This window comes from Sphaerodactylus townsendi, linkage group LG03 (assembly GCF_021028975.2).
Source record: "Sphaerodactylus townsendi isolate TG3544 linkage group LG03, MPM_Stown_v2.3, whole genome shotgun sequence".
NCBI classification, from domain to species: Eukaryota; Metazoa; Chordata; class Lepidosauria; order Squamata; family Sphaerodactylidae; genus Sphaerodactylus; species Sphaerodactylus townsendi.
In genome coordinates, this window is record NC_059427.1 from 63,679,441 (window position 1) to 63,706,230 (window position 26,790).

The following is a 26,790-nucleotide window of genomic DNA, read 5'->3' on the forward strand; positions in this document are numbered from 1 at the left end:
TTGGCTACTTGCTCTTGAAGGACTGAAGAAATATACCCAAATTGGGCCAGGCCCCGCGGTGGCTGAAGTGTGACCCACAGCGTGGCAACTCTGCCACATCGCCGGATCACCTGGTCCTACCTACACTGTTCAGGAAGCAGCCCCCAATGCTGCTCATGGGGCCTCTTCTTGGTCATTACCGCTCATCCTTCCCTGTGCTTTTGCCCGGTCTAAGAGGGAGGGCAGAGAGAGAGACGGCAGACAGATCTTTATCTGATCAGACACTGAAACCAATGGAGCCGTCAGCTGAGCTGGCAAGACGCGTCTGCAGCGGCCTCTCTCTTCTCCACCTCTCGAGCTGACGGGATTTCAGCGCGACGGGGAGGAGCCATTTGCAGTCTCGGCTTTTCGTCTCCGGAAGCGGCGCTTGCCGGGTGTCAGGGCCGGGAGATGGTGGGGTAGCAAATGGACGCGGGTGCCGAAGCGGCGGAGCTCCCTTCTCGGGTCGGGTGGTGGCGACCAAGATGGGCTCTCAGGACGTGCTCAGGGAGACCACTCGGCTGGCCTCCTCCAGCGCCCTCTTGCAGGTAGCCGCCCGGGATGTGCGGGAATGCACGGCAGGGACGGGAAAGTAGTCCGACTCAGCCTCCGCTGCTCCGTTTGCCCCTGAATGCCGACGGGGGGAGGCGGCGGAGTCGAGGCTCCCTGGCTGCGGTGAAGGCGGAAGAAAAGGATTCGCTCTTTACACGCTCACCTGTTGACCCCATGAAGGGATGCTTGCAAAGCGATGGCTGGTCAAGACAAATCTCTAATCCCTGCCTCATATATCCCACGAGGAACATTGGTGCTTTAAATGACGTTGTGTGGGACAGGGAGCTTTATATTGCCTTGCGAAGTCTCTGCTTGCCATCCCCACTTGAGGCTGTAAGAGAAAGAAAACACGCCCACACCCTTTTCAACTTTTGCTGACCTAGGACTGAAACAGACACACAGGCTCTTTCCGTTAGTGACATGTGGCCCACAGAGCTGGTAGTGGCAGTCACAGGGTTTGACTGAAAGGAGGAGCTGCTGAATATACATGTGGTTAAGAAAAGGGAATTTTCTCCACTGCTGATTGATCTCTTTTTGTTGCCTGCTGCTTCTCTCAGTCAGGTCAACAGAGAGAAACAAGGGGCAAGGTGCCCTCTGCATGAGCAGAAGATGCTCCCAAAAATGTCAAAAGAAAAAACGACTCTTAAGGGCTGGCAACTCTGTTCATTCATTATACCCACCTTTCTCCCCATAACAGCTTACAGAATTCTCTCCTCCTCCATTTTATATCATATCAACCCTGTAGGAGACTTAGGCCCTATATGCATGTGCTTGAGAAGCAGTTGATTCTCAATGTTTGCTTTGCAGCATTTTTTTCTTTTGTGCAACTGTCCTTTCCCCCCACATTTTGTTGTTAAATCTGCTGCAAGGTTTGTATTTTTCATATCAGATTTTGCTTGCCTGGGTGCAGGAGTGCGATATGTGATTTATGATGTGGCAAAAGGGTGTATATAGGTGTACCTATATTTAAAATGTTGGTGTGAATGGTTTTTCACAGCTGCGCCAGCATTACCCTTCCATTGCCTTCCAGTATCCATTTTATGTGACCCCCTTCCCTGATCCACCATTTTGCCGGCCTTCTTTATTGTATCCCCCCTGGGTTTTTTTGTTTCCCTCCATGATGTTCACTTAAAAATAACCCCCCCTTCAGCAAGATCATAGGAGAATTGACAGCAAAGAAAAGGTCAAAGCCCTGTGCCACCAATATTCTCCAATTCTGGATCATTTGGGAAGCTTTCCCAAATAATCTATTGATGGAATGATGAACTGAAGTGAAATTGACAATACTGGATTCTTGGATTTGTCAGCATTTGTGTGCTAGCCCTTCTCCCCTGATCTTGCCAAAGAAAGAGGAGGGGAATTATTTGCAAGTTAGCATTATGGAGGGAAGCTTAGAATCTGCTGCTGCTAAACACCACTGAAGCCGGGGGCTTACTTCCTAGTAAATGCATCTAGGCTTTGAGGAAGCCCCTTCCAATCTTTTCAGCAAGAATATAGGAGGAATGGCAGCACAGAAAAGCATAAATGTTAACAAATTCAAGAATCCAGACATGTCAATTTCACTATGATTTATCATTCCTCCAATAGACTTTTGTCACTAAAATTTTAGAAAATGAAACACAACCTGGAGAAAGCTCCCAAAACTATCTAGTATCAAAAAATGGAGGTGGTATTGGAATAGGAATGGCGGTGTGTGTGGGGGGGGAAGTGGTGGTCAAGTGAGAGGAAAGACTATAGTGTGGGTGGGGAGGGGAGGCAGGGAGGGAGGGTGGAGACAAGAAACCCATGACAAATCTTTACACGTTGGGATTGCCTTTGCTTTTCCTGTAGAGGGGGAAAAAGTTGAAATTCGACAGCATTCAAAAATGTGGAGAATTGCAGAAGTGAAAGCACAGTGAGTTCTGAAGAGGGAGAAATGCGTGTGTTCAAAACAACAAAAAGTCTGATGGGAATGTATACTGAATGTGAAAAGAACACACATGCATAAATGGCTTTCAAGTGTATATCTGGCCCAAGATCACCCAGCAAGTTTCCATGGCAGGGTGGGGATACCAATTTGGCTCTCCAGATCTTAGCTTGACACTTAATCACTATATCACATTGGCTCTGTTTAGAAGCAGATCCTATTCTTTTCAGTGGTGACTACTGTCACATAAGTCATAGTGTGCATAATTTCCCTATGAGGGATTCTGAGTTTGAACTGGTATTGGTACTAGAAATTTTGCCGAGCACAGTTACAATATTAGCTGCTTAGCTGTTCTTTGAAATCTTACTTTGTTTCCATAGTTTGCAAGGTAGTGTTGATTTATTTACTGTTTGATTGCATTTTTCAGATATTTTTCAGAGTGATTACGTTTGGCTTAAATGCTTTTACTCTGCGATACGTTTCAAAGGAAATAATTGGCATTGTGAACGTAAGGTAATAAATGACAATCTTATTTCTTTTAAGGTGTGAATGATGAATATTTCCACATCATGGCAGTTCTGTTTCAGTGTCTTCTATTTGATCTTTTTTAAAGCATGGACAGTGAAAAATGTTTTCCAGTTTAACTTTCTGCTTCTTTGAAGATTGCTGCAAGAAGACATGGTTTATCTGAATTAAAATTTGCAGTGTTGTCTAAATGCAAATTTGAATTTGTGATTTCAGTTTCTTAAGACAAGTGAACTGTTTTCTAGATTATGCACATCTCTAGTAGCTATTTAGAGCTTATATTTTTGTAGCTTTTGATTCTAACACTCAATAGCGATTAGATATTCTTGAAATACTAGATCTGAAATATGCTACTATTGCATTATCCCAAAACTGAAGGCTTATTGCTGTTTTGCCAATTTTTTCTCAATTCAGCAGGAACCGTGAAGTGCCTGTGGTAGAATGCCCACATCTGTGGCACTTTGCCTGCTTTTAGCAGAAATACATTATAACTGGTATATATTTAGTTATATTTTCTATGAGGTGATTAGTAGGTTTATGAGTGTAATTTCATTCTTATTATGGATATTCTACAGGAAAATTATTCTCTGTAAAAGTACCATTGAACATATGTCTTGGTCCATTGAAAGTAATGAGGATGCATCATAGCTTCTGTGGGGCTTCCAAGTGGCCTCTGTTGGAAACAATATGCTAGACTCAATACGCTGTTGGTCTGATTGTGCTTTGATTGTGTCTTCCTGCATGGCAGGGGGTTGGACTTGATGGCCCTTGTGGTCTCTTCCAGCTCTATGATTCTACGATCCCTGTGACTACTTTTACTTTTACTCTTATATTGAGATGACTGGGATTGAGATATGATAAAAACTTTATTCTCTAAATATATCTACAGCACTATGTAGATTTTATCTAGTCCACGCCCATTGATGGGAGTAACTGTATATAGTATATACTATTGTGCTTTTAGTGGCATTAAAATATTGCCCTTTGTTTACTAGCTGTAAAGCTTGCATTTCTTAACAAAACGAACCCAATACATTATAGTCATGTATAAGAATTAAAAACATACAGGAATTTGAGTTTGCTTTGTCTGTATATGTAACTGCATTACGAATTGCTTTATGTTTTTATGCTTTTCATTACGATATATAGAGGATTTGAAACCACTTGGGCCAGATTCAGTGAAGGCCAAGCTTGGGTGCATAGTTTTGTAAAGAATGCTTGTGTGCTGACTCCTTCCCCCTTCCTGTCAAATTTAATGAACGTCTGGTTTCTGAGGTTTTGGAGATGGCTTATTGGAATTTGTAGAGGGAGCAACTAGAAAGTCCCTTGTATACAGAACACTGTGTCCTGGCAATGAGGACCAAAAATAGTGGGGATTTATTTGTTTACAGTTCTTTATTGAAATATCTATAACTAATTGTTCTGTCAGTTCTAAAGTGGGACCTGAAGAGTTAGGGGACAATAGGTACAATGGTATTGAGTAGAATTTGATGGCACATACGCACAGACCAATGTTTGTTGCATGTGTAGGACATACTGGCACATATGCATAAAACAGTGCTTGTTACATGTGTAGAAGCTGCTTTATGTAAATACTAGACAATCAGACCAATTAATGAAATACAAAATTTGGAAAATATTGTTTTCAAAGAGTTAGAAATCTAAATGCTCTCATGGTAGTGAAAAAGTGGCAGTGATACTGAACAGCTGTGTAAAATGTATGCCTCTAGCAGCATCAATATACATGAGTATTGTTTGGTGATCTGATGAGGCAGTGGCCAGTATTCTCTATTCTGTGCATTCCTGTGATGACTGATTCAATAATCTAGCTTTGTTTGATTAGAATCAGTTATAATCAGGAAATCAAATCTGAGCCCTAGCCCCCAAATCACTTCAGAAATTCTTTTTCTGTGAACCAGAACTAAATTGGAATACATGTTTTTTTCTGCTTTGGATTCAATTCTGGTTTATCACAGATATAATCTTCTTAGAATTAGTTTTTGGGCTAGGGTTCAGGTTTGGTTTTATTCTCAGCTTGTTGTACTCTCGCTGATGGTTAGATTATGCTGAAATTAATTTTTTGTCTCTTTATTTAGGTTAACACTGCTTTATTCCACAGTCATTTTTTTAGCCAGGGAGGCATTCCGCAGAGCTTGTCTGAGTGGAAGTACAAGGAGGAACTGGACCAAAACCTTTAATCTTTTGTGGCTAACGTAAGTTTAGACGATATGGTGGAATTATCACTTTTTTAAAACTGCAAACCATTGGTATTAACATTTTTCCCATTGTAGAGAAAGGTCTAGTATAAATGCAGTAAAAATGTAAGTATAGCAGAATATGAGTGGATGGATGAGAAGGGAAGAAGGGAGGATATGAAGGCTGCCAAGGGAAGAGAAAGGTAATAGTGTGGAGAGGGGGATGTTGGAAAACTGAAGCACTCCTTGCAAGTCCTTGTAGGTTCCCACTGTGCAATTGGGCCTGGCCTGGTGGCTGGCACTGCAGAACTCGGCCCACCTTGGTGTCTGTTTCATAGCATATCTTGGCCAGACCTTCCCAAGGAAGAGGCTGCCAGAGGCAGGGAGGAAGGCAAAACTGCCCACCGATCTGCATATCTTTAATACAGGCTTCACACACCCCAGGAGTCAAGTTTACTAGGTCTTGAAGTGACTGTTGGAAGGAGAGTGGGGAACATCTGTGACTGTCAGTGCCTTCCGCTGATGGCTCACGGGATACAACTTGTTACTTAGTTTTACCTTGTGAAAATAGACAAAGGGAAAAACTAATGCACATGTTTTTGTGCTTATTTTAATCTGTAATGTGGACGTCAGCTCTGGAAACAATGTTAAAATCCTATTTTAATGAATTAATTAGGCTTTTATCCACTGTTTCCCAACAAAGTTGGGTTCAGAATGTTCTATATAATTTATGAATACGAATATACAAACTAATGTAAAATTATACAACCCAATTTACCAATAAATCTAAAATACTTTAAAACATCCCTTAACTGAGTGAAGAAGATGGTGAAGCAGCAGCAATAGTCTGTTTCAGAAACTTGATGAGGCACAGTGCAGAGCCAACCAACAGGAGAGCACGAAGCCTGGAAGGGTCCAGCTGCGAGGCCATCTGAGTCAAGTTCTGCAGGACTTGGGTCTCACTTGACAGAGTGTTCCACTGGGCTGGTGTCAGAGCCCTGGCTTTGGTTGAGGACAGCCAGAGATGTCTTGTGCCAAGGATTACCAGCAGATTGGTCCCAGATGAACACAGTGGTCTTTGAGGGCTACGTTGGGAGAGGTGGTCCCACAAGTACAATGGTCCCAGACTGTTTATGGCTTTAAAGGTCAAAACCCAAACCTTGAACCTGATTCACAACCAGCTAGTGCAGCTGGTTGAGCACAGTGTTGAATATGCACTGTCCATGGGGTCCTCTTAAGGACCTGCGTGACTGCACCCCCATATTCTGGACCAATTGGAGTTTCTGGAGCAGTCTCAAGGGTACCCCGCGTGGACTGAGTTGCAGTAGTTCAACCTGGAGGTGACTATTGCATGGATCACCTTGACTGAATCTGGGCAGGTCAGGTAGGGGCTCAGTTGCTAATTTGGCGAGGTGAGAAAATACCTTCCTGGCAGAGTCCATGACCTGGGGTTCCAGTGAAATGTTGCAAAGAAGAGGGCAAAATGTGGAATAGTCTACAGAAACTGTCCTTTCATGTTTTGTAGAATCCCCTTGGGAGTTTGCTGGTCTGTATTCCTAGGCTGGGTCTGGCTAGATATACTTGAAATTCCTGATGGAAATGCTGTTCCTCACTACCAGTTTGGAGTAATTGCCTTTGGTCTTTCTGCCGTGGTTGAACTCCTAGGTGAACCTTTTTGGGTTTTAGCCCAGGTGCACTTATTTGTAAAACTAAAGGTTAGTAACGTTGGTGCAGAAACTTTTATTCTTGGTTTATTAATGTGAAGTTTCAATGAGATTTTTTTTAATTGACTGCATTCAGACTTTATGATGAACTTAGTTTATATACAGTAGTTTAATCTTCTGTTTTCTATGGCGTCTGAATGTTGATCACACTATATCACAGCTGGTAACCACTGGTTTGCAATATTTTAACAACAAATTTGCTATAGTACATAATGTTTGAACTGAACCTGTGAGTCCAAAATCAATTGCTGTAAAATAGATGTTTTAAAACTTGAATGAAATTATTTTAGATGGCTTACAGTCCATAGCTTGAATTATATAATGAAATAGTGCAGCATGTATTTAGATATGACTGAATACAACAGTAAATTATTAAAAAAATAAATTTGCATTTTGAGGGAAAGTCTTTGGTCTTTTATGCATACTCCACTTCCCCCATGGCTGCTTACTTTGCAGTAGGGTTTCCCTGCGGCTTTCTGTCCTTATCTGATCACCCTACTGTGAAGTCCACTGAGACAAGTCACCTTTTTGCCCACCAACCACTTACCTTGTTTCCTTTATACCCCTGTCTTGGCGCTTCCCCCCTTGTATTAGATCTAGCATTATTTTGCTTAATGACGGAACTAGGCAGTACTAGGACAGGGGAGGAAAGGAGAAGCAAACCTCCCCCCCCCCCCCAAGAGAACCATCTGCTTTGGTTTCCCTGTGGAGTCGAAGGAAAAGCCACTCTTTCCTTGATCTTGGAAATAGTGGAAATTTTTGGATCTGCAGCACAATGTGATTGGGAGGGAGGAAAAGGTGTCCCTAACAAAAATTCGGTTCATCCTGGGGCAGACCACAAGTGCATAATAGGCGTCCAATTTTCAAGTTTGGATACTGTGATATAAAATGACAAAAACATGCTTGATTTGAGCACTAACCTGCATGAAGTAGGGTTGTCCCCGCAAAAATCAATAAAAATCAGATCTGGGTCAAATCGAACTGATTTTTTTCAGGGGAAACCTGAATATTCCTGAACCTCCATACTGGGTATATCTGGATTCCCAGAAAAAATACTTTCATTGTCGTGGTTGCTTCCGAGCCCCATTTGGAACCCAGAGGGGGTGGCAGTGGATGCATGCCAGGCTGAGCTGGGCCCACATGGAGCCCAGAGATGATGGTGGTGGCTGGCACAGAGCTGAATGCCCAGTTGAGACAACTGAGCTTGCAGTTCTGCATCACCCGCCATCTCTGAGCCCCACATGGAGGCCAGAGGTGGTAATGGTGGCCAGTGCAGAGCACTGCACTGCCTGCAGCCTCTGAGACCCACATGGAGCTCAAAGGCCACAGTGAAGCTCTGAAGGTAAGCGAGGGGGGAAGGAGGGGAGAGGGGGAAGGAAGAAGAAGAGTTGGATTTATATCCCCCTTTCCTGTAAGGAGACTCAAAGTTGCTTACAAACTCCTTTCCCTTCCCCCATCACGACAAACACCCCTGAGAGAGCTCTGAAGTACTGTGACTAGCCCAAGGTCACCCATCTGGTGTGTGCTGGAGTGCACAGGCTAATCTGAATTCCCCAGATAAGCCTCCACAGCTCAAGTGACAGACGGGGGAATCAAATTCGGTTCCTCCAGATTAGAGTACATCTGCTCTTAACCACTATGCCACTGCTTGGGGGAAGAGATTCCCCCAAGGCTTGTAAAAAATTATGACAGGGTCAAAGCAGCCCAAAGCATGCCTAAAAGTTCAGCATAATTTGTGATTTGCTTTTTGGTCCTTTTAAATTGCTGCTGTTTTTTGGGGCAGAGGAGAATAAGATTTCCCCCTTGTTTTGGCTTTGGCAAGCACTCATCCTTAGAATGAAGTACTAACTTAAGAACAAGAGTTGACCTGAAAAAATTGTTTTAATCTTATAAAACATAAAAGAGTGTATGTGTATATATAAGAAAAATCTTTCATATGGTCAGGCTGCCCTTGTACTGTTTGTGACAGTGCATAATTAAACATTCTTAAAATCTTTTAAGGACAGGATTTAGTAATCTTGTAATTTTTTAATTTGACACGCACAAGAACATAGCATCCCACTGAAAAGTAGCACTGAAAAAGGATTTGTATAACTGGAGCACTTTCTCAATTCCCTTTGCAGCCTTAAATGCTGCTTCTGAGGTAGCTGCCCCTTCCCCAAATAGCATGAGGTAGTAGTTTGTGATTTTCTGCAGAACAGGGAATTGCAAATACTATCTCCCCTTTTCTCAATTGATATATTTGGTAGAATCCAACCCACAATATAAATTCTTAACATAACTGTTCGTGTTCTTTGCAGGTAATTGCTGAAAGTCTCTCAATCATTTGCAAATGTATTTTTACAGTTATTCTAGTAGTTTTATATCCTCACTGGGGACTCTACATCTTTTCTCTGGCCCAGGTATGGTTTGAAACTTTTACTTCTTAGGTTTAACATGATAATTATACTTGTTGCTTTTATCTACCATAAACAAAAAATGCCAATTTGATTCAGACCGCATGGGTCTGCTGCTTTCCTATACTAGCCCAGACTGATGTAATTCTAACTGGGGGAGGGGGACAGCTTCAGTGATAAGTATATCTGGGTGCTTTACATTTAGTTTGTTCAATAAATATAGGGGATAGGTGGCTTTCCTTCCCTGAATTAACTTGCAAGGCATCAAATAATGTCAATAGTGCTTTTACTTTACCATTCCAAACCAATTATAAGAGGTGTTCTGCAATGTGCACATTTATTAATCAGCCTTTTCTCCTTAATGTTAAGTTGTCATGCTTTCATATTTAATGATATCAATGGCATATGTTGTTCTTGAACACAACTTTAATGTTATTTGTACTTCATTTAATGAGAATGTATAGGAAAAGGTGTGTTGGATCAGGAGTTCCTCAAAAGCTGGAATGCTGTCTGCCCTCTGGTCTAATTAAGATACTCACAATAACTGACCTGAGAGAGACCAGGAAGATATAAAAAATACACAGCAGTAAAGCAGAACCTTAAAGATTAATAAAATCTATTTCTGCATAATTTTACTTCTGCTGTGTGGCTAAGAAGGTTAAATCTACTCATTTAAAGAATTTTTTTACGAAATATTAAGCCAAAACACATTACTTTGAATTGTACAAAAATAAAAGTGGAAAGGGAGAAACTGGAATGGCCATAAATGACTTACAGTTAAACAATGCATTGAAGGTCTTTGAGATACTATTAAACAATATTTTAGCTTTTTAACTGCTGTTCGTATAACTTCCTAAATTTATGGTTGCCTCATAGGAATGCAGAGTACTTATGTAGAACATTTGATTTCACAAAATACATAATTCTCATGTGTAGTCACTATAGTTGCAGTCACTGCAAAAAAATCATATTACAGTTGCTGTACTGACAGCCCCCACATATGGGGACTAATTCTTGAAACAGTGCCTTGGGTAAACACTGTTGTGCCACAATGTAGATCTATCACAACATTTGAACTTAAGAACGTAAGAAGAGCCCTGTTGGATCAGTGATATGGGTCAGAAGGCCAGTGATCTTTCTTATCCAGCATCCTATCTTACACAGTAGCGAAACAGTTATTCTGGAGTGGCCAACAACAGGTCGTAGAGGCTGAGGCAGCCTCCAGGCATTGAGAGTCAGAGGTTTATGACCTCTGAGTTTGGAGGTTCCCTTAGTCACCGTAGCTGGTACCCACTGATAGACCTGTCTCCTGTGACTATGTCTAATCCCCTTTTCAAAGCTGCCTGTGACCATGGCCGTCACTACATCCTCTGGCAGCTGATTCCACATTTTAATCACTTATTGTAAAAGGAGTATTTGCTTTTGTCTGTCCTGAATCTACTGCCCATCAACTTCATTTGATGCTGTCATTGGGCATTCAAATATTGTTAACATTCTGTTTTCAGGTTCAGGTGGCTGTGTAACTAACGAACATTTCTTTTTCCAGCTTTTATATACCAGCATTTTGGTGTTATGCTACGTAGTGTATTTTATGAAGTTTTTGGGTTCTCCTGAAGCAACCAAAAAATCATTTCCAGTTACCAGAATGACATCTATTTTACCAAATCTGGTACATGATGAAGTAAGTAAGTAGAACAGCTTTAAATAAAAACACCACATTATTTTAGCACAAGAAAAAATTCTAATCAAGCCTGATCGGACAAATCGAATTAATTTTCAGATAGCCACAGTTTGAGATGTAAACTTTTTGTTTACATTAAATTTAATTTTCAAAGATCAGTTGAGTAATATTCGTTTTCCCATGTTTTCATTCATTTTAATTTCCAACATAGGAACATCTCACACAATCCCTATATTCAGAGCACATGATGCTGTATCATGTCAAGGTGCTTTGCACACCAGCACAACAAGGATGTAGCTATAGATTTTTTAATGGGGTGGGTTCGGGGTGTGGCCACGCCCCCACCCACACCTGGGGGCATGGTCACATCTCCCCAAGCTCTGCCCCTGGCCTCAGTGCTTATAAAAGCAGCTCTCCGAGGCCGGGGGAGGCAATATCTTCTCCCCGGAGGGGAGGGAAGAAGGGACTGCCGGCTGAGAGCCCAGCTGGTGGGGGTAGGGGAGGGGGCAGGGGGTGGAGCTTTGGACATGTAATGGGGGGTTTGAACCCGTGACCCTCCCCCCCATTACCTACGTCCTTGCTTTGGAAACATACCAAGTCATTACATTATCTGGAAGGTTTTTAAAAATTTTAAATGCACCTTTGTAATAATTGTTTATGTTCCAGGAACTTGTTAACTGGAAAGAAGCTAGATTGACCTGGAGTTTTTTTAAACAGTCATTCCTTAAACAAATTTTAACAGAGGGTGAGTATGGTTCACTCCAAATTTACATGTTCACCCTCTTGTCCTATTCCCCAGCTTATCTGCCTTTTTTTCACTTTCCAGCATTTTTGTTATGAGCTGAACTTGATAGCAGTGAGAAGGATACCCTTTCCATGCATTTTCTTTTTGAAATTAAATGTGCCAATTTTGTTTTGTTTGTTCGTTAGATAGGTAGTGGAAGTTATGAAAAAAATGTGACCAGCAAGAAGATCATAACATTTTTGTGCCAGTGGAGGAAGCACACATTTAGTTATAAAATAGTTATTTTTGGATGTAATCTATATATATAAAAAGCTAACAGTGACTTTGTTTGTCATGTCCTAACGCTGAAACGGCTGGACGGATTGCCCCCAAATTTTCACATGACGTTCCCCCCTGTTCTGGACAGGTAATTGGACCTTCAAATCGCCGAAAGTCCATGCCTGAGCCAGGTAAAACATCTTTTTCCTGCCTCGCCAGGCCATGAAGCTGGCTGTGTTTAACTGTCACTCTTAGAATGTTTGTGCAGCCTGTCTGTCTGTGGCCTGAGGGCTTGGTATGAGGGCTTACAATGTTCATGCAGATGGGCAGAGATGAGCAGTGAAAACAGTAAATAGGTAATACTGTTAGGTAATACGAGTGGAAGTGAAACACTTCCACACTTTGCCGTGTGAGACGTCAGGTGGGGTTCCCCCCCCCACACGGAGGTAACTTTCACTCTCTGTGCCTCACCCACTGCTATCACACAATACACATCCAGCTCATCCTCACACACCTCACTCTGCCCTCCCTCATATCCAACCACCACTTACCCACTTCCTCACCCATATTCACCACAGCTCTCTTTTACTAAAAGCGAGCTGGAGTTTGCCTTTTTCTTCTAAGAAAATCCACATGGTGGGGGCGAACCAACACTACTGGCTCCGCTTCTTTTGCACATGGCCCTTTAAGAACCCAGAGAGCTGGCCTCGATCTGAGCGCCTCACCACCCTGCCCTCTGCTGCCTGACTGGGATAGCCTCCTTGCCCTAGTTCTGCCTTACCCAGGACTGTGTGTGTCAACCAGCCTCATGGACAGCGGGATTCGCACTCTGGACAGTTCTGTTGTGGAATGGAAAGGTTACATTATACTAAAAAAACAAGACACCACCATATAACAATGTGAATTGAAAAGGAAAAGAGGGATTCCATTTGACCACCCCAAAAGGCTATGCTGCAGATCATTGGACCTGCATGGACATCTGTGTGGGTTACGGACTGTGATGAGAAGGACAATTGCCACAGTAATGTGTGGCCGGGCCCCGCTAGTTCCTTAATATAATTGTTTGGGTTTTGGTTGCACTTTTGAATCCAGTAGTATCCATTGGTCTAAAAAATGGGAATCCTGTGATGACAGTAGTGATTACATAGGGTTAGATCCTAAGATGCTAGTCTATCCATGGATGTCCTAGGAATATTATGCCTATACTAGGACATCTTATTATGAGTTGGAGCGGTAGGCACTTTCTCAGAATTCTGCTGACTCTATAGGCTGCAGACTGCACTGTTAGAAAGCTACTCAGAAAAGGGACTATTATGAAATGCAGCAACACACACTATTTTCACTTCTGCCGGAAGTCTGACCATACATAGATCTTTTTGTTGAAAAAGGCATAGCTGCTAGAATATTAATATCATAGATTTAGAGGTGAATTTACTGGTATGCAGCTGCTGCAGCCTTCCCAAGTGGTGGGTTGCAGTGCTGGATGTGGCATTGGTGTCCCTGTGCTCCCATGGCCATTGCCAGTATAGCAGGGGTGGTCTGGGGCTCCCTCCAAGCCATTGCCACTGTTGTGCCAGTGGCCCAGTTTGGGACTTGCAGCATAAAAAAGGTGGCATATGTCCATTAAGCTCCATGAGGACTTCCCAGTGGTAGGGAAGCTTTTTTGCATTGCGAGCCTCCCCAGGCTGCCAGGTAGCCTCCATGGAAGTGGTGGCCTGGTGCTGCTGCGGCACCATGACTGGGTGCCCGGCCCCTTGGACAGGGCTGCCCTTACCCCTAACTGGAAAGTTATCAAATTATTTATTTAGTTCAGATTTTACCTTTGATCTTCCTTTTGTTGTCCTATACTTACAAATATGTATACTGCTTTGTAATAGCTGGGTCTCTCATCACAGTTAAAAAAAAAGATTTTTGATTTCTTTGGTGCCACTTGCAAGCATACATATCAGGATAACAGTTCAGGAGTTTCTCATTGACAACTGAACACGTTGAGCCATCATACATATACACGTAAAGTAATCTGGCCCAAACATGCTTAATTTGCCGCACATCAAGTTATCTGATGCAATAGCCAAAACAAGAAATAGCCAAAACAAGAAAATGTTGCCTATGGCAAAAAGGTTACAAAGAAAAAGTGGGATTGCAGTCTCTTATGTCTTCATTATATGGCAATCCAGCACAGTTTTCAAGGCATACATATCAGGATAACAGTTTAGGAGTTTCTCATTGTGCAATCACTCACTAGGCAATAAATACTAATATAAAGTTTTGATTTTGCAGGTGAAAGATATGTGATGACTTTCCTGAATGTTCTAAATTTTGGGGACCAGGGTAAGCATAAGCTATTATCAAGTTATAGTTGTCCTTGACATTGGAAGAAAGCTTCATATATTTTTTAAAAAATGAAGTCTCACAGATTTGTATTTTGAATACACTTGATGGTGATACCAATGTAAAGGTAATCAGTATGAATATGTCATTTTGGTGATAATATCTGTGAGGATTTTCTTTTGGCGGCTTTGTTTTACAACTCCAGCTGAGCTGATTGTATTACTATGGTATGCTGAAAATACTGTCTTAATTATTGTTTATATTACCAATTCATTCTTACCTTAATATTGTTTTTGGTGTATACAGATATAGTAATAGTATGAGACTGCTGTTAATAGCTTCAAATTCCAGAATTAGGCCTATGTGTATTTTAGAGCATCGTCTTGTATACAAAATACATTAAGAAGATATTTTAGAATTCTTCTTCTTAGGCCACTTTAGGTGGAAACATTAAACAGCATGTGGTTTATAATATGTAATCCGTGGCAGCTCTTGTTGCATGGGGAGCCAATGAAGTGAGTAAAGGCAGTGCATCCTATTGTTGCAGTCCCTTGGAAATCAGGCTCCTTCCGCACATGCAGAATAACGCACTTTCAAACTGCTTTCAGTGCTCTTTGAAGCTGTGCGGAATAACAAAATCCACTTGCAAACAGTTGTGAAAGTGGTTTGAAAACACATTATTCTGCGTGTGCGGAATGGGCCTCAGAATGGGTTTCAAGAGGGCAATACCTATGTTCTTCATTACCTATGTCAGACTGCTAAAGGAGATTGCCTATAGCTTTCAGATAGGATTCCATCACTGTGTTTTTGAAACCAAACTATGTATTTCATTTAGTACTACATTTCTGGAAGTGGATTCACTGCCTTAGTCCAGTCCTTAGAGGCTGTGATCAAGCAGATGGCTGGAGAATGAACAGAAATGAAATCTAGACTGGCCAGAGCCAGTCTTCTCTACTCTATGGCCTTGTGGATGAAGTTAGGAAAAAGAGGCCTCCCTTCTTACCTGTAGGAAATCTCACAGTGCAGTTGTGTTCTGGAGTTCTTTTTGCTAATCTTGTTGATTCTTTAGGGCTTGGATCCAACTGAAAATCTCCACTGATGGAAGAGATTTCTATTAGTGCAGTACTATTTCTCTGTAATACCTCTGTTGCTGCAGCCCAAAATGCTTTCCAAAATGCTTGTCCCAGGGGCCCAGAGGATCCTCAGGAACAGCATGAAATCAGGTCTGCCATAAGAAAATTGGTGAAAATCACCATCCTTCTATCAATGGAAATGATTGGTGTGATCCAATCTGTTGTTTTCTGACTTGATGATTATATTGCTTTAGTTTTTAAAAATGTTTTGATTTTCATATGCAAAATAGCTATTTGAATATAGTTAATGAGCTACATAACTGTTATTCTCAAAGTATAGTTGTAATTATGCAGCTGAAAATGCAGTAACAGTTCAATCACTACATTGCATTCTGTTACTTATCACTTCACAATATATACATTGTTCATTTACTGTCCCATCAGTATATTTTGTGACATTATTCTTAGTCCAGAACATTAAAGTATTTTGTCAGCTGGTTCCACAAATGCACAAAGCTCCTCGAAGAATGGATTATGATGTGTCATAAAATTCAGCAAGTCACAGTTTATTGGTTTTCTTGTTAGTCTGAAATTGATTTTTTGGCAAAGAAGGTTTGTTGAACGGTGTTTTTATTGTAGAAATATCATGTGGGATGTGTGGCTTGATGACGTGCTTGTCTGTCAGTCATGTTGAGTCTTTGTTTTTAAAAGGCACGATAGATATGTTTTTGAATAAACAAAATACTGAAGTTTATTTTTTCTGTTCATTTTAAAGGTGTATATGATATAGTGAATAATCTCGGATCACTGGCAGCTAGATTTGTATTTTTGCCTATAGAGGAGAGTTTTTATATTTATTTTGCTAAAGTGCTGGAACGTGGGAAGAATATCAAGTTGCAAAAGCAGGTAACTTTAGTATGACTGTCATGTAATGGATAAAGAACAATGTATGTGCTCTAGCAACTTTGTGCCATAACATTTTTGAGCCGGGTGGTGGTGGTGGTGGGGAGATTGTACAATATCAATGGCAGCAAGTAGGTCTAGTGCAGGTATGTAATTTTGATTTTTTCACCAAAGCAATACTAGAACCTGTGGTTATAAATGCGTCTTAAGACTATATAGTGAAAGCTTATTTTATTGAAATCAGTGGCACTTGCTTTTGAGTAAATGTGGATGAGATTGGGCCATTGGTTTACACATGACTCTGCCTTGATCAGACCATTGGTCTTTTGGGGTCATTACTGTCTACTCAGACTGGCAGTATCTCTCCAGAATCTTAAGCAGAGGGCTTTCACATCCCTTATCGTTTAACTGGAGATGCCAGGGATTGAACCTGGGACTTCCTGTGTTGCCAAGCAGATGCTCTATTATTGAGTCATAGGCTATTAGGAGACTATGTGGTAGTGTTGTGAATATTTTATTGAAATAATTGGAGCAAGTTATACTTTTCTCAGAAGAGGATTGCCATTAAAACATCATTTAGTACCATCTCATATTTTAACAGGTTTTTGATTGTCACTCAGTGGAGGAAGGTATCTTTAAGTTTGGATTACCTCTTCCCCTTGCTGTATGGCAGGGCTTATATTTTGAAGGCTTCCACTATTTCTTGGAGGCAGACCCCATTGCATGCCCTGCCTACTGTATGGCTGTAGAGGCTTTGATCAACTTGCTTTGCAAAAGGGAAATAATGGAAAGTGAAAGAGAAGTAAGGTGCCAAAAAACAGAAATCAGCGACTGTCTCCTTGCCTGCCCACCACCTTGTGGGAACAAAGAAGAAGCCCTCTCTTTCCCTTTAAGGATACTCATAGAGGATCTGGTTGTCCCTTTTCCCACCCAAAGGGCTTGGAAAGCACTGGTGGGGGACAGATCTTCCATGCTACACTGAGTTTACTCAGACAGCCATTAAGAATCTGGTTGTCCCTTCCTCTGCCTGTGCTTTCCAAGCCCCAAAGGAAAGTACAGCAGGGGGGAATAGATTCTCCCCAGCCCAGCATGGACCTCTCTCTTTCCCCCCTCTGCTGTCCATATACACTAGAAAAATGGCAGTGGGGGAAGGGGGGTAGGAAAGGAGATGGAAAAAGCTGAAAAAGCTGAATGTTATTCACCCTTTCCAGCCCCAGGTGTATTTGGCTTTTTGAATATACCTTTTTTTAATATTGGTAAAAGAACCCCCTCCCCTTAAAAAAAAGCCAAAAAGTGTAAGCCTTTCCTGTGGAGCAAAGAGGAGGCATAACCCAATCGTAAAGATATCTTCCATTTCACTGATGAGAAGAAATCTTCACAATAAGTCCAGTGTTTCATTTTCTGCAAAGTTAAGAAGTGTATATGTTCCACAGTTAACCAAATGCATTTCCTCTTATACATTAGAAAAGTTTATTACCTGATCTTCTACTTAGTTCAGAGATTTGTGCAAAATAATTAAGTTAATAATTGTGGCTTCTATGCAGTTCCACATCGGAGTACTGTGGAGACTAAGTGCAAAAAGAGAAAGTCATCAGAGTTTTCATTGCTAAAATATTTGTACTTTGAGACACAAAATACATCTTGTTGGTTACTACAAATTTGATAGGACCTGGCTAGCATTGTATTGTGAATTATAATTGTTTTTCAAATAATTTAACACAGCAGCTGAGACATGCTGTTTCTGTTATGAATGCTTAATGATTGCAACTATTTCTCTAGGATGATATCTCTATGGCAGCATCTGTCCTAGAATTACTGTTGAAACTTGTGCTTCTGATTGGTCTGACCATCACCGTTTTTGGTTATGCCTATTCCCAGTTGGCTTTAGATCTTTATGGAGGTTCAATGCTCAGTTTGGGATCAGGTAATGTCTGATGATTGCTGTCTTTTTGGAAAGTAGTTTCACATATGTCAAATTATTTTGTAAAAACATCTTTGTTTTATTTTTCATTTTTTAAAAATGTAGTATATATTTGTGTTTATTTGATACATTTATATACCATTTGCATGCCACTGCATTTATTTATAAACAGGGGAGAAACGACAGAGTTAAACGACAGGGTAGAAGACTTTGCATGCACAAAGTTCCGTATTGCCTCCCTGGTTGCTCCATGCCCAAGGAGCTTGACTGGGAAAGGCTGCATCTCTGCAGAGTTGCTGTCAGTAGAAGTAAACAGTACCAAGCTAGATGGGTCATTGGTCTAATGATATAAGACAGCAGCATCTGTTCTAAAGCCCATTTGTAACCAATTTGTTAAGGCTCAATCGATACATTAGAAATTAATTTTGGAAGTAGTACAATATGTCAATAAGCTATACTTTAGCATCTGCCAGGTTCATGAAAATGATGTTTAATTTTGTTAATTATGTGCAGATAAGCTGCAGCCATCTGGCTCATGATAGATCTTTGATAGGCAAACTGTTCAGTACTGAAGGCTATTTCTGCTGCAGAGCTTTCTGTTAAACATGAATATTAGCTTCAAAGGTTTGGAGATTAGGGTTAGTGGGAAGTGTTTAACGTTGATCCCTTTGGAGGTAGTTTTCGAAGTCTGTTTTGGTGAAATGACCTCATTTCAGTTTAAATGTGTCATTCATTTTGTACTGCTTTTTTCTGCAACAGAAAGAAAAATCACAACTGTATTGCTAATAAATTCTTTTGCTTCTCATGTTGGTGTTCTCTGAAGTGCCGTATACTGTATTATACTACTTAGGATATATTTAGGAATATTTTTCTAAATAGCTTAGACAATAACTTGACAGTCTGTGATGTGTTTATGATTTATTAATATCACCATTTGCATTACTGTATAAATATATGTATGACATTTCATTTTATTAATCAGCTTGTCACAATATCTTTCTCAGGTCCAAGTCTTCTGCGTTGCTATAGCCTGTATGTCTTACTGCTTGCAGTTAATGGGGTAACAGAATGTTTTGCATTTGCTTCAATGTGTAAAGAAGAAGTAGACAGGTAGGTTTTTATTGTATCCCCTTTAGATATTCTTTATTAGTATGCATACATATTATTTATATCTTTAGATGATGAATTAAATCAAGTACTTCATAACTTTAAAACTGCATCCCTCTAGATAATGTATATAAGCACTGGTTGACACATCTCATGTACAGAAAATGGAATCCTTTATGTAGGAAATTCACACTAATGTTTGCATATTTTTCTTACATGGCAGCCCATAATTCTAGATTTCCTTACCAGCCATGAGTCTGATTCAACTCACTAATTCACATATATACTGTATGCACACTGTTGTTCCTGGAGTTACCGATAACTAGAATTTTGGGTTTCATGATAGTTACCAGGTTAAGTTTTGAGATACCTTTTGAGTAAGCGTTGTTTGTATCATGCTTCATGCCTGTGTAATAGTTGGAGGGGGCTGAGAATGTGTATGATACTATGGTTCATTCCTAAATTTCAAGGCCAAACAGAACTCTAATCTTTTTTTTTTTACAAAAAAACATCAAATATCCAGTTCTGGCTCCAGTTCTGAACAGAACTGTTGAAGGAGGATCATTTCAAGCCTCTTCCCATTTTCCCAATATGAAACAGTCCTGCGGAGCCACTGTTTGCCATGTTGAAGGAAACATGCAGGTACACATACCTCTGAGCTTGTCTCAACAGGAAAATAGTAACCCTTCCACTTCTGACTGGGAAGATGGCATCAAATAGGGATGAGACTTAACCTTTCATAATCTTCATTGTTCTGGTCTGAATCTGGGATGCACATTTTTTATAATGGAGTTTTAAAAAATCACTTGGAACTCCAGTCATGGAGCACTCAGTGACTCATCTGGTTTTGCCCTTGTTTCTAGGCCTATATTTGCGATAGATATAACAGTTATGCACAATCAGTTCTTAATATGCTTCTTTTTTTAAATACAGAGCGGTGGGTGACCTTATATCTTTTTGCCAACAGTTCTCAGGCTGGAATAGGTTTATTTCATGATATTATATTTATTTGAACAGAGCTTTTGAAAAATAGGAGAACCATGGCATTGACTCATAGCCCCTCCATTGAGCACTGCTGTGTGTGTGTGTGTGTGTGTGTGTGTGTGTGTGTTTGTGTTGAAATCCACAAACCCCAGGATAGTTTCAGCAAAAAGGAAGAATCTGAAAATAAACAAAACCTGGCTACCAGTACTAAAAAATACCAAAACCAAAACCCATAGAAATTGAAAGGCAATTACAAACTCAGTCACATGCTAATGCAATTACAAGTGAGGTTCCAAGTGTGATTGCAAGTGCTTATGCACTCCATACTATGCCACCGAAACACATCTCACTGTGACATGCGTTTGAGAATGCCAGCCATAGATGTGGGCAAAACATTAGGAACTAAAACTACCAGACCATGGCCACCCAGCCTAGAATACCCACAACAGCCAATCCATTTATTTGGGGGTTTTTTGGATGGTCGATGGTATCCCTGACACTCTCTTCCAACACCACATTTCAAAAGAATCTATTTTCTTCCTGTCAGCTTTCTTCATTGTCCAACATCCAGACGCATACATAGTAATAGGGAATACTATGGCATGAATTCAACTGATCTTTGTAGGCAGTAACACGTCCTTATACTTGAGAATCTTTTCTAGCCCCTTCATGGTTGCCCATCCTAGTCTCAGTCTTTTTCTGATTTCTTGGTTACAGTCTCCCTTTTGGTTGATGATGGAGCCAAGAAATCGAAAGTCTTCATCAATTCCAGTTTCCTTATTATCCACCGTAAAGCTGAGCAATTTTACAGTACTCACTACTTTTGTCTTCTTGATGTTCAACTGTAGTCCTGCATTGGCACTTTCTCCTTTAACTGTCAGTAGCAGACATTTCAAGTAATTTCTTCGCTATCTTCTGCCAGTAATGTAGTATCACCAGTGAATCCCCAATTTTCACTCCATCTTCATTTAAATCTATTAGCCTTCGACAAGAAAATTAAACATGACAAAAATAAAATTGATCAATGAATTTATTATTTTTGTTCCTGTATTCAATTGCTCTTTTTAAGTGTCTTTGTATGTATTTTAAGTATGTTATTAATACATTTTAATGTGTTTTGGGGGGACTGATTGTAATGATTTTAAAATATGATCTTATCATGGATGTTTTCAGTCATGAGCCCCGGATGGAGCCATGGGACACAAGAGTCTCCAAACATGGCATCTTATAAGCCTGTAAGGTGACCCCATGAGACTATTTTCAGTGCCTCCATTCTCTTGATTTTCATAGAAAGCAGGTGCTTGATTTTCATAGCAAGTCACCTAAATAGTTGGACACCAGATGCTCAGCGTAGGGGGCTCCTGGTGTCGCTGCAGTATGAGGTGCTGTTTATGTTGTACTTGCTGAGGCAGCTGTCTGTCTGGATTCAGAGTCCTCATCTTAATCTAAACTGCCTTTATGAAAAACTTGCATGGTTGAAAAGAAATCAACTCTGTGCTCCTTTGTGATATTGAGTTACGTATTTAGAATAATACAGTGCAATTTGCCAGCTGTTGTCATTGTGCAATGGAAATCAAGGTTCTTTCATTTTAAGTGAGGTTCTTTCATTGTTTTTTTTTAATATAGTACACTTTTAAGGTTGTCTTAAAGCTGTTAGATGTCTCCAAAAATAATAAAGGTATGCTGTAGTGGAAGGCAGAATCTTTGCTGATTTATGGCTTTGTAGTCTTAACAGTCTAATGTTGAATTAATCCCCATTTTCATGAATTAGTTATTAGTTCACATTTCCTGTGAATTTGTGTCTTTGTAAACTAATGAAAATGCTTTGACGTGATATGATTGTGAGTCGAATCAAGACATCAACTATTATGAGGGGAAAAAACATACATTACAATAAGATATTCTGTTTATTATGCCATGGCAAAACATTTCAATAAATTAAATCCATGTTGAGAGGAGGGATGATAATTGTGCATATTTTGATTGAGACATTAATTGATGCTCTTATAAGCCTAGATCCACAGAAAACAAAAATGAAACATTGACAGACCATCACTTAAGATCAAAATATGAGTTTCTCAACATTTAGGATAATCAGTGTTCTTTTAAGACCAACTGTTTTGTTGGCATAGTTAGATTTTAATGACACATGATGTTCTGAAGAATTTTCATGCAATAAGAAGTAAAAAAATGTGGTCATTGTCACTGAAATTTAGATTGGAAGTTATTCGGAATAATATTTTCTGTCAATTGAATTCTCTGTTGAGGCTCCTGCCTTGTGAAGTGACTTGCCTGAGGTGGTGATAAAGGCTTCCATGCTTCTGTATCCCACAAACTAAGTAAAACAGAATTGGTTAGGAGGACATTTTAATAAAAGTAATAAGGCTATAGTATAAGAATGGTTCAGGAAGGCACTCTTACAAAATGAATAGAATTGTGTTATGGGAATAGTGTATAGACTATATACGCTTTGACCACTGTGAATAGTGTATATCTGTCTGTTGAATGTATTATCCTACCTTAACTGTTTTGATTTTATACTTAGCTAGTACCATTAACATATTGTATCCAATACCTTATCCTTTGTTTCAGACTGCTATAATTCTAGTCCTAGTCCTACTACATTCCTTCTTAGATTTCTCATCCAATGCATTGACTAATACTGTGTAATGTGCTTTGAATCTCAATGAGAAAGATGAGCTATAAGTAAAATAAATAAAATTAATAACTAATAATATATAGTTTGGATTCTTGGTTTGTAGACATTTATGGAATTATCTGAATCACATCCCAGTTGTTCTTGTGTTTTTAATTGACACAGTTAATGCTGTGGTTGTATAAGCAGTTTATATATATTAATGGCTCTCTTGAACAGTGCTTACTTATATAACTTGACATAGGTCTGCAGCACAGATAAATTCAAAAGAATTTCTCCCTGTTTCTCTTAGTGAATCACAAGGATGTCCAATATGTAGTGAATTCATACTGAACTGGATGACTTATTTTCCTTAATTTATTTTCCTTTTAGGTACAATTTTGTCATGCTTGCTTTGTCCTTCCTATTTTTGTGCATATCCTACTTCCTGACTCATTGGCAAGGCAGCATAGGTTTCATCCTGGCAAACTGCTTCAACATGGGAGTCCGAATAGCACACAGTATCCACTACATCTACAGATATTTTGGAGATAGTCCTTACAGACCTTTAAAGGGCCTGCTTATTTCACCATTGCTGATTCTTGTTTATGTTGTCAGTGGGGTGGTCACGACTATATCAGAGGTAGGTTTTGTTTTCTTCTTATCAGAACACCTTACTAAAAAATATTTTGTTGCTGCTGCTGCTATTGTGTTGAATATACTGATTAGAAAAGCACTTGTTTTGTTATGCTGTTCAGTGAAAACTACAGGGAACTTGGATATTGTTAGAAGATACATAATATAGCAAACTTGTTGAAGCTCTAGGCACCTGTGGATCTGGCTGTCTTGTGGATGGGAAACATCTTAGGGACTGTTTGTAGGATACCATGAGCTCCACAATGCAGTTTTTAAGTAATGAAAGTGAAAAAGTCAGATTTGCAGTGTTCACAAAGTATTATGCAAAATAAATGCAAGTGTGTGTGTGTTTATGTGTGTATAACTGTGAAATATACCTTACATACACATTGTAGAATGTAACTGTGTTATTGCTGTTTCTTGTGTGTGTGCATGTGTGTGTTTGTTTTCCTTCAACTCCATTCAGTAGCAAGTTAGGGTTCCTAGGGCCTCCCGCACCCTTCCCTCAGGCTGCTAAGAGGCAACCTCAGGTGTCCAATCCTGGTCTTCCCCTCCTACCACGTTACCTTCCCTAAGTGCTGCCTTCCCTTCCCTGCTTGCTCACCTGGTCTCTACAGATCCTGCTGGGTTCCCAGCCTCCTGGCAGGCTCAATTCCATCCCTCTTCCACATGCACAGGCACTTCTTGCTGGGCTGCCCACCACTGGCATGGTCTTCTGTAGCTACTCAGGGCTTCTGCCCACCCAGCTGCCTTCGGACTCCCTTCCAGGTCTTGTAGCTGCTCCCTGGCCATCCCACCCCACCACAGGGAGCTTGGGGTGCTGCGACCACTGCCTTCTCCACTAGTCCTGTTTCCTCCAGCCTTCTGCTGCATTAGTGGCAGCCTCTCCACCCGCCGCTTCAACAAGCGGCGATGAGCTTGGGTCACTGCTGTCCCTGCGCTCTGAAGCTAGCCTGGGGCTTCAGATGGTGGCCTACTGTGTTGTGGAAGGATACCTTGCCCTGTGTTGAGCATCAGTGAGTTGGGATGGGGCCTCTCTGGGAGGGGTTGGAAAGTGCCTATGGACATGCAACCCCTGACCTGGATGGCCCAGGCTAGTTCAATCTCATCAGATCTCAGAAGCTAAGTAGAGTCAGCCCTGATTAGTACTTGGATGTTATTCAGAGGAAGGCAATGGCAAACCACCCATGGATGTCTCTTGCCTTGAAAACTATGCTGGATTGCCATATAATGAAGACATAAGAGTCTGCAATCCCTCTTCCACTTTTTCTTTGTAACCTTTTTGCCATAGGCAACATTTTCTTGTTTTGGCTATTTCTTGCTTTGGCTATTGCATCAGTTAACTTGGTGTGTGGCAAATTAAGCATGTTTGGGCCAGATTACCTTACGTGTATATGTATGATGGCTCAGCATGTTCAGTTGTCTTGCCCAGCCTTCCTGATCCCATAGGATGACAGGATCACCACACGAGCTATTATTAACAGTGTTGCATGGGAAGTAAAAAGTTTGCTAAGAAAAGTATGCAAAAGCTAATCAGTATTTCTGTAAAGAGAAGCATTAGATTACTCTATGGTGGAAGCCCTGAAGATATTAATTTAAATTTGTTTCCTTTGTAGGCATTCCTGTGCTGTGATAAGGGCTGGATGACCAGGCTAAGTCATGTAGCCATTGGAGCCCTCTGCTTCATAGTGACTCTCGCTACCATATCTTTCACAGAGACCAAGCTGATCCATTTTGTCAAGACACACTTTTTATTAAAGTATACCAAAGAAGCAATAAAATGATCAGCAGCAGAACATGCCCTGTGTATTTTCATGTATATGTATGTTACAGATATTTTATATAAATAGGTCTGGGGATTTATCCTGATTATCTTGAATTCTTTCAGTGAAGCACAAAAGTTGTTACATTTTAAGTTCAAACCAAGTTAAACTGACATCTTTGCTTCAAACATTAAAGCTGTGCCAAGGGCAAGTAACTTGGTAAGCTGAGGCTTACTGCTGAGTAATATATTTATGCATAATTTACATAATATTTGCATTATCATGGTTGACACCAGCCAGTGGCTAGTGAATACTGTATATCACTTCTGTGATACCATTTTAATTTTGTATTCCATTTGCAAAACATGTTGGGGACATGAGATTCCCAACATGGTAATTGCTGAGTGCAACTGGCAGCTGTTAAAATGTTTACTCTCAAATTAATTCAGAAAAATAGCTTAAGTACTCACTGGACCAGAGTTAGACAGCTTGTCTAAAATTTCTTGTGTTCAGACATAACTGAGTATTGGAATGTAGCTTATTTTGGAATAGTGTTGAGTTATTTTCCTGTGTCTGAGAGTTTAGGGTGCTTATATTCCAGCTGTGAAATTCTTGTAGATATGATAAGCAACTTTGGCCTCATAAAAGTGCTTTTCACATGACATGTTGGAAATCTGTCAATTATATAGAAGCATCTTGGAAGAAATTTATATATCTTAATTTATAAGTCATTTTTTCCTCCTGTAAAACAGTATTGCCTGAAACAATAACACACTAGTTCCATGGGAGCTTTCTTAGTTTTAATTTCCACACATGAGTACCATAAAGGTTTTATGAAAACACATGGCAGGTAACAGGTAAGGTATTGGTGGGTGCCATGGTTCCAAAGGGTACCACTTTGGAGGCTGCTTATTTAAGATATCTATCATGGTGCTCAAATAATTCTATCTTCAAAATGTCTGTATGAAGAAGATGTCTTTGGGCTGTTAAATGTACATTACCAAACTTTGGATGAAACAGCTTTGTTAAGGTAAATTGGAGTGTTGTCATTTACTTCAGTGTATTTAAGTGTACCAATGAAAAAGAAGTGATATAGTTCACACAACTGTTTTTTGTAAATTCCTATATCTCAGTGCAGCCCTCCAAATCATGCCCCACTCATTTCTTAGGATCCCTGTGTCCTCCAATGGCAGCGTTCTAAGAGGCATTGGCCGTTTCCGCACGGGCATTAAATGGCGGCCTGGAGACGGTAAAAACACCATCTCCAGGCCGCCATTCGCACGGGGGGGCGCAGCTGCAACGCAGCCGCGCCGCCCTTGCGCCGCCCTCCCGGCCTGAAGCCAGCGTTTCCCCAGAGCGCTTCCCAGCGCTCTTTTTGGGGAAACGCCGCAGTGAAGCCGCTGCCGAGCGAACGGCAGCGGCTTCACGCCGCCTACC

General features: G+C 40.5%; 1 protein-coding gene across 1 annotated transcript; it reads left to right on the forward strand.

The window, feature by feature from the left end:
- The first annotated feature begins 391 nt into the window (after positions 1-391).
- On the forward strand, positions 392-25,453 carry RFT1 (RFT1 homolog). The gene is made up of 13 exons (XM_048491680.1): positions 392-566; positions 2,904-2,989; positions 5,098-5,214; positions 6,722-6,911; positions 9,221-9,322; positions 10,863-10,997; positions 11,664-11,742; positions 14,281-14,331; positions 16,180-16,310; positions 18,087-18,231; positions 19,233-19,338; positions 23,348-23,597; positions 25,207-25,453. The coding sequence occupies exons 1-13, from the start codon at positions 504-506 to the stop codon at positions 25,372-25,374; spliced, it is 1,623 nt and encodes a 540-aa protein (XP_048347637.1). The 5' UTR covers positions 392-503; the 3' UTR covers positions 25,375-25,453.
- The last annotated feature ends 1,337 nt before the right edge of the window (positions 25,454-26,790 follow it).

What these genes read in the sequence shown, in the direction of transcription:
- RFT1 (XM_048491680.1), top strand. Translation starts at nt 504, where the DNA reads ATGGGCTCTCAGGACGTGCTCAGGGAGACCACTCGGCTGGCCTCCTCC. An exon ending in ATATCAAGTTGCAAAAGCAG is followed by an intron (nt 16,311 to 18,086) that starts GTAACTTTAGTA and finishes CTATTTCTCTAG; the next exon opens with GATGATATCTCTATGGCAGC. An exon ending in TGTAAAGAAGAAGTAGACAG is followed by an intron (nt 19,339 to 23,347) that starts GTAGGTTTTTAT and finishes TTTTCCTTTTAG; the next exon opens with GTACAATTTTGTCATGCTTG.